The sequence below is a fragment of the Ranitomeya variabilis genome, chromosome 2, assembly GCF_051348905.1.
Source record: "Ranitomeya variabilis isolate aRanVar5 chromosome 2, aRanVar5.hap1, whole genome shotgun sequence".
NCBI lineage: Eukaryota > Metazoa > Chordata > Amphibia > Anura > Dendrobatidae > Ranitomeya > Ranitomeya variabilis.
In genome coordinates this window covers 616,580,244-616,594,680 of record NC_135233.1, presented here as the reverse complement: position 1 = coordinate 616,594,680, position 14,437 = coordinate 616,580,244, and the positions used below count along the sequence as shown (strand labels likewise).

General features: G+C 44.5%; 1 protein-coding gene across 1 annotated transcript in view; it reads left to right on the top strand.

Moving 5' to 3' along the window:
- The window catches only part of CDH16 (cadherin 16), a 98,219-nt gene extending 85,389 nt beyond the window's left edge, over positions 1-12,830 (top strand). The window contains exons 13-16 of the mRNA XM_077281655.1: positions 3,525-3,770; positions 4,260-4,376; positions 11,113-11,231; positions 12,443-12,830. Of these exons, the coding sequence (XP_077137770.1) occupies positions 3,525-3,770; positions 4,260-4,376; positions 11,113-11,231; positions 12,443-12,538 (578 nt within the window). The 3' untranslated portion in view covers positions 12,539-12,830. The remainder of the gene's footprint in view (positions 1-3,524; positions 3,771-4,259; positions 4,377-11,112; positions 11,232-12,442) is intronic.
- The last annotated feature ends 1,607 nt before the right edge of the window (positions 12,831-14,437 follow it).

Genomic DNA, 14,437 nt, shown 5'->3' with positions numbered 1-14,437 from the left:
AGCATTTTTGTCGCATTTTGACCTCAATGAACAGGTCAGTAATGAACCAAGATGCACCAGTTTGCGCAGTCATATCACCCACATTGGGCTTGCATACACCCCATCGCCATCCCTTTTTTCAGCGGAGAAGAAATGCTGATAAGTAAGTCCATTCTTTGTAATGTCAGCCAGTAAAAGGTACTTAGTACAATTTTTATCATATTTTCCATTTTTACATTGTCTCAAGTGGACGGGATTGGACCACCTTTTCATACCTATTGACCCTACAGATGTGAGAAGATAAAACTGGAAGGCAGGTTGTCATACTTGTTCCATGCAGTCTTTTCTGATCCCCCCCCCCCCATTAGTTTACAGGCAGCTGGGTATAAAAGCCGTGCGCTGTAATAATCCATGATTGCTCTATTGTTCCATTCTGAATAGAAATGAAAATTGCATGAAACGGAGTATTTAATATACGATGTCAATAGGAGGGTTCACAAGGGATTAGCAAGGAGCATGCAAACTGCTGCTGTAAAACAGCAGAGATCTAATATCTAATCCTACTGCACATCACTGCAGAAACATTACTGTTAATTCTATTGTAACCAGCCTGGATGAGGATCATTACAGGGGGTGTCTTGTTGATACAGAGGGTTTTAGAAGGAGGTCCCAGCACCTGCAGAATGTACAGAGTATCTATTAATTGTAAAATCTCTGATGTTTCTTGCATCCAGACAAGCCATTTAAACATGAAGCGAGGGGTCAAAGATATCTTTAAGGAGTTTCTTTAACTTTTGTAAAATTTTAATTGCATGCAAAAAAAAAAAGACAAACTACTTTACAATTTATTAAAATTTCTTTGTTCTTAAGAATGGAGATTTTTTCATTTTGTAACATGCAGCTGATTGGCCAGGTTACCGGCCAAACTGGGGTCTCAGAGTGGCCGATTACCTAGGTAAGGAGCATGCACTGCTGGCTAGATCTATACTTTACAGTCTCTGCAGCTGCCTTGATCGCCAGATCCAATCCACCTCGCTGCCCATGTCCTTCTCCCACGCTGAAGAGGCACAGCGCCTGTGCTAGAAGTCTGGGGGAGCGCTCAGTTTGGGCCAGCAGCACATTTACGCCATTGGTTGACACTGTCAGTCTTCAAGAGTACTGCCCCCTACAAAAAAAAAAAAAGAATCAGGGGAGCGGTGTGCTCCTGCAGAAAGAACATTAGAGCAACCTATTAAATAGTTTATGTTTCTACAGTTTGTGGGAAACTTTAAGCAAGCCTGAGGGAGGAAGTGGGCTTTAATGCAGCTAAGCTGGAGTCACTGCTCATAACTGCATCTTATGGAGCTGAAAAGGTGGCCATCACTTTAGGCAATAAATAGCCATGATTTATCTACAAAGAAATCTATGGCCTAAACAGAAAATAAATTTTTAAATACCCCGTTAGGGAACTTTATGTTAATAAGGAGGAATCTTCTATCAGGAATCAGGATTTCCTTCTGTTAGCAGAGCATCTCTTACTGCGGAGGACCTGGTTTATATCACCCTCACTGATCCCCTGCTGCTTCTCAGGTCCCAGCTGTATTTTACTTCATGGCCCCTTTCATAACACTGGAGATGAATGCTCAGCCAATCACAGGCTGCAAAACTGACATGCCTCAACCAATAAGTGTCTGCAGCAGTAACATGCCCATGTTTGCAGCCAATCACTGGCTGCAATGCTGACACACCTCAACCAATGAACATCAGCAGTCACATGCCATTGTGCCCAGCCAATCACAAGCTGCAATGCTGACACACCTCAACCAATGAGTGTCTGCAGCAGTCACATGCTCCTGTGTCCAGCCAATCACAAGCTGCAATGCTGACACACCTCAACCAGTGAGTGTCTGCAGCAGTCACATGCCCCTGTGTCCAGCCAATCACAAGCTGCAATGCTGACACACCTCAACCAATGAGTGTCTGCAGCAGTCACATGCCCCTGTGTCCAGCCAATCACAAGCTGCAATGCTGACACTTCAACCAATGAGTGTCTGCAGCAGTCACATGCTCCTGTGACTGGAAGTGTTTGTTGTGGTACATAGTAAATATCATTGGAGGACCAGGCAGCGTCAGAACAAAAGCAAACAGGGATTGGCAAGTATTGCTTTATTTTAGCCCATTTTAAGCCTTTTTTAAAAAAATTATTGTCAAAGTGGACAGCCCCCTTTAGGAAGTGTTTTTACTCTCAGTAATCAGAAAAACAGGTTTAGAAGGGTTCACCACACCTTATTCTGATATTAGTGGAGAGCAAAGAGTTAATCCTCTCTGGGACCTGCTCTACCTACAAGACTGTAATAAATTGTCTATTTAAATATACAATTTATTCTTTTCCACCAGGTTTGCACGCGGAGAAAGCTTGGTCTGTTTCCATTATGTAGACGGAGCTGAGTAAAGTATTTTTTCATCCTTGCATCATGCAGAATAAGTGATGAATGGGGTCATCTGAAAATAATGCAATGGGGGTTGGGGCAAGGGCAAGCAATACCCACCATAACCAAAGAGGAAGACATTACAATGGGGAGGCGGGGGGAGGGGCAGTGTAAGGCTGGATTCATGTATCTGTATTTGGCCGTGTGGAATGGCTGCGATATGGAGACCGCAGCTGCTCAGTGCATAAATAACTCCGATACTTAGCGTAATATCTGCTCACATACGGCATATTCTCCAGGACATGCTCATTTTATCCCCATTAGGGTATATGCCACCAAAGAGGACCCGCGTGATGGCTCCTGTGAACTTCATGTGTGCTCTGGTCTTTGCGATTGTTCTTCTCCTTCGGTGATAATTGCGACGTTAATATTAATAGCTTATTGCATTCCATTTGCTTTACATTTCTTTTTATACACCGCTATTCCTTTCTTATACTTGTTATATGTTTAATAAAACAGCACTGAAACAAAGTGTAGGGGAGGGCTGCTGCTGGATCAGTCTTTGTGTCCTCAGACATTAAAAGGAATAAGTGCATGTTACCCACACAGTTACTCATCCCTCCCTCCTTTCATATTAGGAATAATTGCGATAATTGGCATGCAGATTAAATGTAGATGATTGCACAATTAATCTTGCCACGAACCGCCTACTTCCCCAACGGGAGAGGCGCACAGTCACCGGGCCGAGAACATCTGCTTGGCACAAAACAACTGCACAAAGCCAAGAGCTGGCGGCAGTGGGATGTAGGAGAGGAGGGCGTGCGGCTAGGGTCACTGCGCGCATCCGAAGGGACAAATGGTGACGACACTGCTTGGATGTGATCTTCTATCATTGTAGAGGTGTTAATTACCAGTACAGTTAATCGTTATAGTACGTGAGAAGACACAGCTCACTATATACCTCCTCATAGAGCAACAAGTCCCATGATTGTTACATAGGTTGAAAAAAAGAGCTAGGTCCAAGGTATAAGACTGCAAATTCTGGATTAGGAAAAGAACATCTATCTCCCCTTCTTGCATAGAAAGGTAAAGGGAAAAAAAAAAAACGGAAACGCAACATTTCCTGACATTTTTCAGATGTTGGCGGTCTATCAGCTACGGCAGATGTGACAATACGGTTACTGCAGGCCAGCAACAACATTCCCTGCAACAACGGTCCTGAAGGCAACACAAATTCCCATTTCTGCACCCCAAAACGAGAAAAGCAAAGACTTCTCATCAGGGCTTGTGACAGAGGTTCAGCAGGACACAGCGCCCTCTTCACATTCAGGCTTCCTGATGATGCTGCACTTCGTCGACACTGGAGGGTGACTGCTCTGAACGGTAGGTATTGGTGTCCATGATAGCAGAGAAGTGGCTCCAGATGAGTAAAATGTTGCACGGTTTAATAAACCTTTTCGTACTTATTATATCCTGACTTCTAGCATGGTATTTTTGGCTTGACAAAATATCGGACCAATGTTATTTTATGGGGCGGTGCACGTCAGATTTTTTCCTTGGACAGAGTGTCTGATTTGCATCCGATATTTAGATTGTGCTTGGTCGGTAAAGTCAATGAGTGGAAAAAATAAAATAGGACTGCACTTGGATGACATCTGAGTGTAGTCCGATTTTCACAGACTGACGGAATGGGGAAGACGGAGAAATTTTTTTTCATCCTGTCCTCATCCAGGAACATATGATCACACTCTGATCAGAGTGTGATTTGCTTTATAAGCCCGATCATCTTGGATGAAGAGAAATACCGTCTTGTTACCCTGGCCTAATACTGTTTCATATACTCATTGAGCCTCATGTACCATTATTCTGCAGGTACCCATGCCTATCTCTCCATGGCGGTGCATTATATACAAGCTGCGGTTCACCACGTGCGGATCCTCATTACTGATAATGGGACTGATCCGCAAAGTGAACAAGTGCAACTGAGAGGTAAAATAATGGAAAAATAATGTAATCGTTAAATAAAAATGTCACCGTGGTATCCAAAATATGGAAAATATACAATGTGTGAACGTCGTCTATGTACAGGCTGTAGGAGGACTGAGGCATTAGATTTACTGGCGGCTTTTTTGGCCTGGCTACAAGTGAAGACATAATGTTGCGGATTCCAGAATATTTAGCCTTGTGAACTCCGGACCCTGAAGTCTGTATACGTGATGTGTCGGCTAAAGTGTGCTTGTCACATAGAAAGAATGGTTCTCCAGCCCAATAAACATTGCTTTTGGCAAGGAAGGATTTCTGTTACTAATGAGTGGGGCTGCCTGAGCCCCGGGGCAGACACTGCGCTCTATTTTAAGGGTGTTTTGAGGGCTCACTCACATTCATCCTCTGGTGACCTACGGCACGATGGTGCTGAGTGCTAGACACAAACACAGCCACTCATCTCATGGGACCCGGGAGGTGAAGACATGGAGGGATAATTTTAGCTTTGGACTTCTGGAGACTGAAAGCGTCAGAGGAGCAGGAACATTGACCAATCTGATCTCACATCATATCGCTTTACATCTAGGTTTTCTTTTACATTTTTGGACTTCTTGGAAAGTTTTAGCAGTTTCTAGAACTTCACATTAAGTCTCAGAAGTATATCTTGTTTACTGATTTTCCCCTTTGTGATATGCAGATTGTGATCCAGAATTTTTGCCGATTTCACTTGAATGGTAGAAAACCATGTCATAAACGTCAATTTCCACTACAGATTATGTATTGTGTCTCATATGTACACTTCAGAACAAGAAAAACAAAAGTATCTGCCATGTGCAAACATCCATTTTTCTGATCCTTGGGATCTCTTGTAAGACCTCATTCACACATCCGTGATTTTTTTTCTCGTATTTATAAACCTTGACCGTTGCTCTTTAGTGATTTGGATCAGAGTTTCATCAGGTCGGTGTCAGTTTTCACCATCCATGTTTTGTCAGTTATTTCCATTGATGAAAATAATTGCAGAACTTCTCCTACCCATTGCAATTATGACCCTAGTCACTATTCATGGACAAGCTGAGAGGATGGGTAGTGAAGAGGTCTGAGGTCAAAAGACACGAGGGTATGTCAGACAAAGGGGAGAGACAAAGGCATAGTCAGGTAACAGTCCGGGGTCAGAATTCCAAGAAGGAAGTGGATCATGACAAAAGGGCTAGGTAAATGCAAAGTCAACCAGCAAAGATCACAAGACTAGGTGCACAAAGCACACACACCACTAGAGAAAAGCTACAACTGGCAGTAATCTAAGGCAGATAGCTGGTTAAATAGCCAGATAATTAGTCCGAAAAGTAGACACATGGAGGAAGCCCCGGCACACCCTGGTCCTAAATTAGTCAGCAAAACTGTCATTCACTGCATCCAGACACACTGCTAGGAGGAATGGTGACAGCAATGTTAATTATCCTGCCATGTCTCTGAGCACTGAACACCTTGTACTTCTGTGTCTTACTCAGTGGTGGTCGGGCTCGGTCTCCTCACCCTGGCCATGTCTCGGAGCACTGATCTAGATCCGTGTAGAGCTCAGGCTTTTTGCAGATGAGCACTCAGTAAACCCCGGGATGTAAAGTGATTATTATTTCCCATGTAAAGGGCAGTATAATTACATAATGAGTAAGTTCACGTAGGTGATGTGCTCCATTATTATAATGTCCACAGTACATTTTGTATAATTCCCTGACATTTAGCGCTGCCGGGCAGCGCTGTGTTATAATGCTTGTCAAGTAGAAAAAAAATCTCCATAACAATACATTCGTTTCTTCTTTGGCAGCAGCTGTAATCCTCCTAGCAGCTGAATGATTGTGTTTTTGCATCTTGTAAATGAAGTCAGCTCTGCAGAGTCCCCGGGCTGCACCTGATCTATGCGAGGCCTGCTATAGACTGCCCCCTGCAGGCTCGTCCCATATTACCCCGCTGTCACTGTGCCTTCATTGTACATCATGCATAAAAATGGGTGCCATAACTATAAGAAAAGGGGAGGATTTAGCCTCTAAGTGAGGTCACCACAGGGGGAGTGCCTTGGTTTTAGGCTAGAAAATGAGTAAAGCAGCCTTCTTCATGTGTCTTTGTCTGGGGTCTAGCTGACAGACATGGGGTGTGACACATCTGGATATATGCTCGCTCATCCCCCACAGCACACGGTCAGCCATGAAATGATATGACATAACGAAATGTACCGTATTTTCCGGTGTATAAGACGACTTTTTAACCCCTAAAAATTGTCCCAAAAGTCGGGGGTCGTCTTATACGCCAGGTACGGCATGTGCAGGGAGCGATCCTGGATGTTCCCAAGGTCTGAAGGAGAGGAAACTCTCCTTCAGGCCCTGGGATCCATATTCATGTAAAGAATAAAAATAAAAAATATGTATATACTCACCCCTCCGAGAAGCCTGGCTGTCACCGCTGCAAGCGTCTGCCTCCGTTCCTAAGAATTGCAGAGCGTGAAGGACCTTCGACGACGTCACGGTCAGGTGACCGGTCACATGAGCGGTCACGGACCAATCACAGGACTGCGACGTCATCGAGGGTCCTTCATGCTCTGCAATTCTTAGGAAGGCAGACGCTTGCAGCAGTGACAGCCAGGCTTCTCGGAGGGGTGAGTATATACATATTTTGTATTTTTATTCTTTATTTTTAACATGAATATGGATCCCAGGGCCTGAAGGAGAGTCTCCTCTCCTTCAAACCCTGGGAACCACACGCCGTATAAGATGACTGGGCGTATAAGATGACCCCCGTCTTATACAGCGGGCATATCCCAAATTCCATATTTTATATGGAAAAGTTGGGGGTCGTCTTATACGCCCAGTCGTCTTATACACTAGAAAATACGGTAAGTGTTTTTTCAACTTTAATCCCATTTTATTTGTAATTTTATTGTACGTACGATAATTGTCTTTATAATATCTTTTGATACTTCTGTAAACACTGCCTACTAGTGATGAGCGAGTGTACTCGTTGCTCGTGTACGCTCGGGTGACCTCCGAGTATTTGTTAGTGTTCGGAGATTAAGTTTTCATTGCGGCAGCTGAATGATTTACAGCTACTAGACAGCTTGATAACATGTGAGGATACCCTAGCAACCAGGCTGGCTAATAGCTGTAAATCATTCAGCTGAGGAGATGAAAACTTAATCTCCGAACACTAACAAATACTCGGAGGTCACCCGAGCGTGCTCAGGAAAACCCGAGCAACGAGTACACTCGCTCATCACTACTGCCTACCTTTTTTAGAGTAAAATATAAAATTACTAGTTTTGTTCCTCCTTGCTCTATAAGGAAAGGTCACGTCTTCTGAAGTCAATTACGCTACTAATTTGGGTGGGCTCCGGACCCGCTCATGATTAATAAATCGGAGCTGGTGGCAGCGGATTTGTCCTGTGCGTTTGGGAGGCTTTGTAGTGACTGGCGGTGTTATTGTTCCCGCCTGAGTGGGAGTAGTTATATCGCCCTCGCTGCAGTGTGCCCCTTAGCCAGTACAAAGTAGGGCAGCCTTTCTGGTGACTATCCTAGGTGCAGTACCCTGACTGACCTGAGGGTAAGTGGGGTGCCAGAGAGCTGCAAGTTCCAAACCGGTACTGTGAAGTGTGATATAGATAAATCTGCTTCAGAAAGGAACCAGGGGCAACCAAACAACCCCGATTCATGACTAATTGGTGAGATCGGTGGGGATGATAAAGATATCCTCCCCGTGAATCGTGACAACAAGTACAGTACAAGTCACAATGGTACAGGAGGAGAGAGGATCCTGCCCACGAGGGCTCACAATCTACAAGGGTTGGGTGAGGATACAGTAGGTGAAGGTAGAGCTGGTCGTGCAGTGGCTTGGTCGAGTGGTGGTTTATGCAAGTTGAAGGCTTGTCGGAAGAGGTGGGTCTTCAGGTTCTTTTAAGCAGCCAAAAAGCTTTCAGGCTAAATGGAAAAAAGTCAAGTTCACATTACCTGCTTTTCTATATCAGACGGAGTAAAGTATCACAAAATTATTAATGCTTATGACGGAGATTTTTAGATTTGTCAGCTGAGACTCAATTGAAATTTTGGATGAGAACAAGTAGAAGGCAAAGATGTGAACAAAAATGGCTGCCTAAAGTATACAGGTGTGGAAGTCAAACCTCTGTGTAGTATTCTCCTGTTACTCAAATATGTGTCATTATCCCGTACCCTTTCTATAATAATGCCCCCTTCCTGGGCCCCTTCCTGGTATAATGTCATCCCCATCCTGGGCCCCTTTCTGGCATAATGTCCTCCCACCTGGTACAAAGCCTCCCATCCTGGTCCCCTTCCTAGTAAAATGCCCCCCATTCTAGTACAATGCCCACCATCCTTGGTTCCTTCCTGCTACAATGTTCCCCATCCTGGCACAATGCCCCCCCATTCTGGGCCCCCTCCTGGTATATTGTCCCACATCTGGGCCCGCTTCCTGGTATAATGACTAGAGATGAGCGAATATGTTCGGAAAACTATCACCGAATCCAAATTTGCCATATTCATACCATATTTGTGCCTTGATTCCAATGACGATTGGCGAATATTGCAAACATCGCGATCATAATCCGAACCGAATATTGAAATACTAGATTGTGGCCCGATTCTAACGCATCGGGTATTCTAGAATATGCATGTCCCCGTAGTATATGGACAATGATGATTCCAGAATTCGCAGCAGACTGTGTTGTGAATTTGCTTTTTGCTCCCTCTAGTGGTTACTAGTTTTTTGACTCTGGTTTTTCTGTCATTCCTTTTATCCGCACCTGGGTCGTTAGTTAGGGGTGTTGCTATATAAGCTCCCTGGACCTTCAGTTCTATGCCTGGCAACGTAGTTATCAGAGCTAGTCTGCTGTGCTCTTGTCTACTGATCCTGGTTCCAGTTATATCAGCTAAGTCTGCCTTTTGCTTTTTGCTATTTGTTTTGGTTTTGTATTTTTGTCCAGCTTGTTCCAAATCTATATCCTGACCTTTGCTGGAAGCTCTAGGGGACTGGTGTTCTCCCCCCGGACCGTTAGACGGTTCGGGGGTTCTTGAATTTCCAGTGTGGATTTTGATAGGGTTTTTGTTGACCATATAAGTTACCTTTCTTTATTCTGCTATCAGTAAGCGGGCCTCTCTGTGCTAAACCTGGTTCATTTCTGTGTTTGTCATTTCCTCTTACCTCACCGTCATTATTTGTGGGGGGCTTCTATCCAGCTTTGGGGTCCCCTTCTCTGGAGGCAAGAAAGGTCTTTGTTTTCCTCTACTAGGGGTAGCTAGATTCTCCGGCTGGCGCGTGTCATCTAGAATCAACGTAGGAATGATCCCCGGCTACTTCTAGTGTTGGCGTTAGGAGTAGATATATGGTCAACCCAGTTACCACTGCCCTATGAGCTGGATTTTTGTATTCTGCAGACTTCCACGTTCCTCTGAGACCCTCGCCATTGGGGTCATAACAAGACTGTGTTCGTCGCTGATTGGTCAAGGCAACCTTTATGACATCATTGTTGCCATGGCAACCATTATGACATCTACGTCGATACTGTGCCCGTCGCTGATTGGTCGAGGCCTGGCGGCCTCGACCAATCAGAGACGCGGGATTTCCAGGACAGACAGAAAAACCCTTAGACAATCTATCTATATATATAATTGTCTAAGGGTTTTTCCGTCTGTCTGTCTGTGTCTGTCTGTCTGTCTGTCTGTCCTGGAAATCCCGCGTCTCTGATTGGTCGAGGCCGCCAGGCCTTGACCAATCAGCGACGGGCACAGTATCGACGTAGATGTCATAATGGTTGCCATGGCGACGATGATGTCATAAAGGTTGCCTCGACCAATCAGCGATGGGCACAGTCTGCCGCGAATTCTGGAATCATCATTGTCCATATACTACGGGGACATGCATATTCTAGAATACCCGATGCGTTAGAATCGGGCCACAATCTAGTTATACTGTATATATAGATTTGCTCATCTCTAATAATGACTCCCATCCTGGGCCCCTTCCATTCTTCTCCAGTACTTATTAAAAAGAAAAACGATTATTCTTTCCTTCCTCCACTCCCACAATGTGCAGCATCCTCTTCTATAGTTGATTGGCCGGCAGCGTGTATTACAGTGCAGGGAGCCAGCAGGGTGTCTGCACCACAATACGTTTCAACTGAATTTGCATCAGAGGACGCACATCCGGGTGAAACTGGCACGGACGTTGGCGTGGGATCCTCCTTCACGACCATGATTGTTAAGCCCCCTGAGTGTCAGTGTCAATACCTCATACATTATCCTGCACCCCAAATCTGATCATTATCAGCCTGCACCCCAAGTGTCAGTGTCATTATCCGGTATCCAGCTCTTTGTAACATACAGTAATTGCCCTGAGTAGTTGTAGCTCCTCCTCCTCCTCCCACAGCTGACACAAGGAGGGTCGTTGGGGGTGGAGACGCTGGAGGACGACTAGTGACCTCTCTGCACAAGTTTCTTATGTCTTTACATTTGTATATATTATTGCATAAAAACTTACAATTTACTGTTTCAAGGGATATTCCATCCACATTTATAAAACCCGAGAGGACGACGATGTGATTGCAGTTTGGTGACTGACAATGAAGGTCTAGATGAACATTTTGGACACTTTGGTAGCTAGGGATTCACTAACTTTTTAAGCACCCCAGATTAATCGGGATGCTTTTATCCATATCTGACCATTCTCCTTGTATCCTCCTCAGTCATAGTCTGTCACTGTAGCACCAGGGGTCACTGCAAGGTGGAGGTGGACAGGATGGAGGGCATGCCCACAGTCGCTTCAGCCTTGGGCATCATCTTGGGTACATTGGGAGCTATAGGTAAGTAATCTTAATTCCTTGTAATCACCCCAAAATACATACATTTAAATACTAGACATCTCAGGTGTCCACAACTGCTCTATTAATGACCTATGAATAACATGGGGGGGGGGGGGGGGCGGACAGACTCCGGAAACCCCGCAGCTATTAGTTATCAGCTACCTCTGCAGCCAGATATACCCAGTGTACAGACCCGAACAGCAAAGCCCTTTACACTTTGTAGTGGACGTTCCCAGGTACCGCAGAGCGGAGCTGTATCACCCGAGAGCATCCACTACACAGTGTTTACAGATGTGCTGCTTGATTAAGGGTACCGTTACACTAAACGATTTACCAATGATCACGACCAGCGATACGACCTGGCCGTGATCGTTGGTAAGTCGTTGTGTGGTCGCTGGAGAGCTGTCACACAGACAGCTCTCCAGCGACCAACGATGCCGAAGTCTCCGGGTAACCAGGGTAAACATCGGGTTACTAAGCGCAGGGCAGTGCTTAGTAACCCAATGTTTACCCTGATTACCATTGTAAATGTAAAAAAAAAAAAAACACTACATACTCACATTCCGGTGTCTGTCACGTCCCCCGCCGTCAGCTTCCCGCACTGACCTTCCCGCCCTGCGCTTAGTAACCCGATGTTTACCCTGGTTACAAGCGAACACATCGCGGGTGATCCAGCGACGAAAGAAAGTTTCAAACGATCTGCTACGACGTACGATTCTCAGCGGGGTCCCTGATTGCAGTAGCGTGTCAGACACAGCGAGATCGTAAGTATATCGCTGGAACGTCACGGATCGTGCCGTCGTAGCGACCAAAGTGCCACTGTGAGACGGTACCCTATGTACGATGTGTAAACTTGGCTCCAGAGGATTGGTGGGGTATTGTCCCCCATACCGATCTAATCTTAATTACCTATCTAAAATATCACCGTCCTGGACAATCCCTTTAGGGCGAGGACTACACAGAGGCAAGTTGTACAATCAAAAGCGTTTGTGCGACTTCTCTGTAAATTACTGTTGAGCAATTATTTTAAAGTTGCCAAGATGGAATTTACTTGGGAGACAAAAGTCGTGTGTGATTTGGGACCAAAATTCAAGGTCGCTGTAGACCGAGTCGCAATCATTAGGGCGCCACCGTGATCTTCAAGTCGTCGCACTGCCCAACATTTTCTCACGCCGCAATAATATATTACTGCATATATTTCTTTCTTTCTGGTCTTATTCTAATCATTGTCTTCTGTCGCTTGGCTCATTCGAAGCCTGCAAAGACCAAAGACACGCCGGACACCATTTTGCTGCAGAGCACGGCCTGAACCAAGCAACAGTCGGCATTCTCTGGCCACGGAGCCACATTTTCCTTCATTCATAAACATGACTCTGCTCTCATTGGTAGACACTATTTCTGGATCTCACAGTCTGTCCTCACACTTTTCTTTTTCGATCCTAAACAGTGTTTCAAAAGATTCCACATTTTTATTCCAGGGATGAAATTAAAGAATTGTTCAGATGTCCCTAAACCACATGTTTGAACCACTGATTTCACTCAAATGATGTGATAATAAATGAATATGGCGCAATTCAAATAGCCTTGTTTTTTTCTGAAGACCGTGTAGGCAAAAAAAAAAATTACTTAGATGTGTCCATTTTCACCAGTGATTGAAAGCCTGATACTCGGCAGCCGCAGGAACTCACTATAGAGAAAGAGCAGGAAGCAGGAAGTCAGTGCTTATTGCTTCCTGCACTCTTTGCTACTAGATCATCACAACCTGTGCCAGATTCCAGAGAAGCTGCATTTTTTACCAAAGATAATGGTGGAAACTTGACCAATAGTCAAGAATGGGTATGGAAGGGGAAACAAAGTCCAAGTCGTCCAGTCCATCTTGTGGGGCCTCTCTCTTTAATGCACGCAGTCTGCAATGATGACCGATACAGTATTTACAGTCATGACCAAAAGTGTCGGCGCCCTTGAAATTGTTCCAGAAAGTGAAGTATTTCTCCCAGAAAATTATTGAAATTACATGTTTTGTTATACACAGGTTTATTTCCCTTGTGGCATTGGAACAAAACATAAAAAAGAATAAAAAAATTGATAAAAGAGCAAATTGGACATAATTTCACACAAAACGCCAACAATGAGCTGGACAAAAATTGTTGGCACCTTTCCAAAATAGTGAGTAAACAACTTTGTTTCCAGCATGTGATGCTCGTTAACTCTCAACTGTGGCAAGTAACAGGTGTGGGCAATATGAAAATCACACCTGAAACCAGATAAAAAGGGGAGAAGTTAACTCAATCTTTGCCTGTGTGTGCCACACCAAGTATGGAGAACAGAAAGAGAAGAGAACTGTGAGGACTTGAAAACCAACATTGTTGAACAATATCAACAATCTGAAGGTTACAAGTCCATCTCCAGAGATCTTGATGTTACTTTGTCCATGGTGTGAAACATAATCAAGATGTTTACAACTTATGGCACTGTAGCTAATCTCACTTGATGTGGACTGCAGGGAAAAAAATTTGATGAAAGGTTGCAATGCAGGATAGTCAGGATGGTGGATAAAATCAAGGTCTAAAGAAATCCAAGCTGTCCTGAAGGCTCAGGGTGCATCAGTGTCAGCACAAACTATCCGTCCACATGTGAATGAAGTGAAATGCCATGGCAGGAGACCGAGGAGGACCTCACTGCTGACACAGACTTTAAAAAAAGCTAGACTGCAGTTTGCCAAAATGAACGCGAGTAAGCAAAAATCCTTCTGGGAAAGTGTGTTGTGGACAGATGAGACCAAGATAGAGCTTTTTGGTAAAGCACATCTTTATACTGTTTACCAAAAACGGAATGAGGCCTACAAAGAAAAGAACACAGTACCTTCAGTCAAGTATGGTGGTAGTTCAGATATGTTTTGTGGTTGTTTTGCTGCCTCTGGCACTGGGGATCTGACTATGTGCAAGGCATTATGAAATCTGAAGATTACCAAAGGATCTTGGGTGGCAATGTAGTCCCCAGTGTCAGAAAGCTGGGCTTGAGTAATTGAAAATATGTGACCTTGTTGGACATTGTAATGTCTGGACTGTTTATTTGTTTGAATTTCGTTAATAAAAATCTGATTATAAAAAAAAGAAAGCTGGGCTTGTGTCCTAGGTCATGGGTCTTCCAGCAGGACAATGACCCCAAATATACTTGAAGAAGCCCTCCAGAAATGGATGGAAACAAT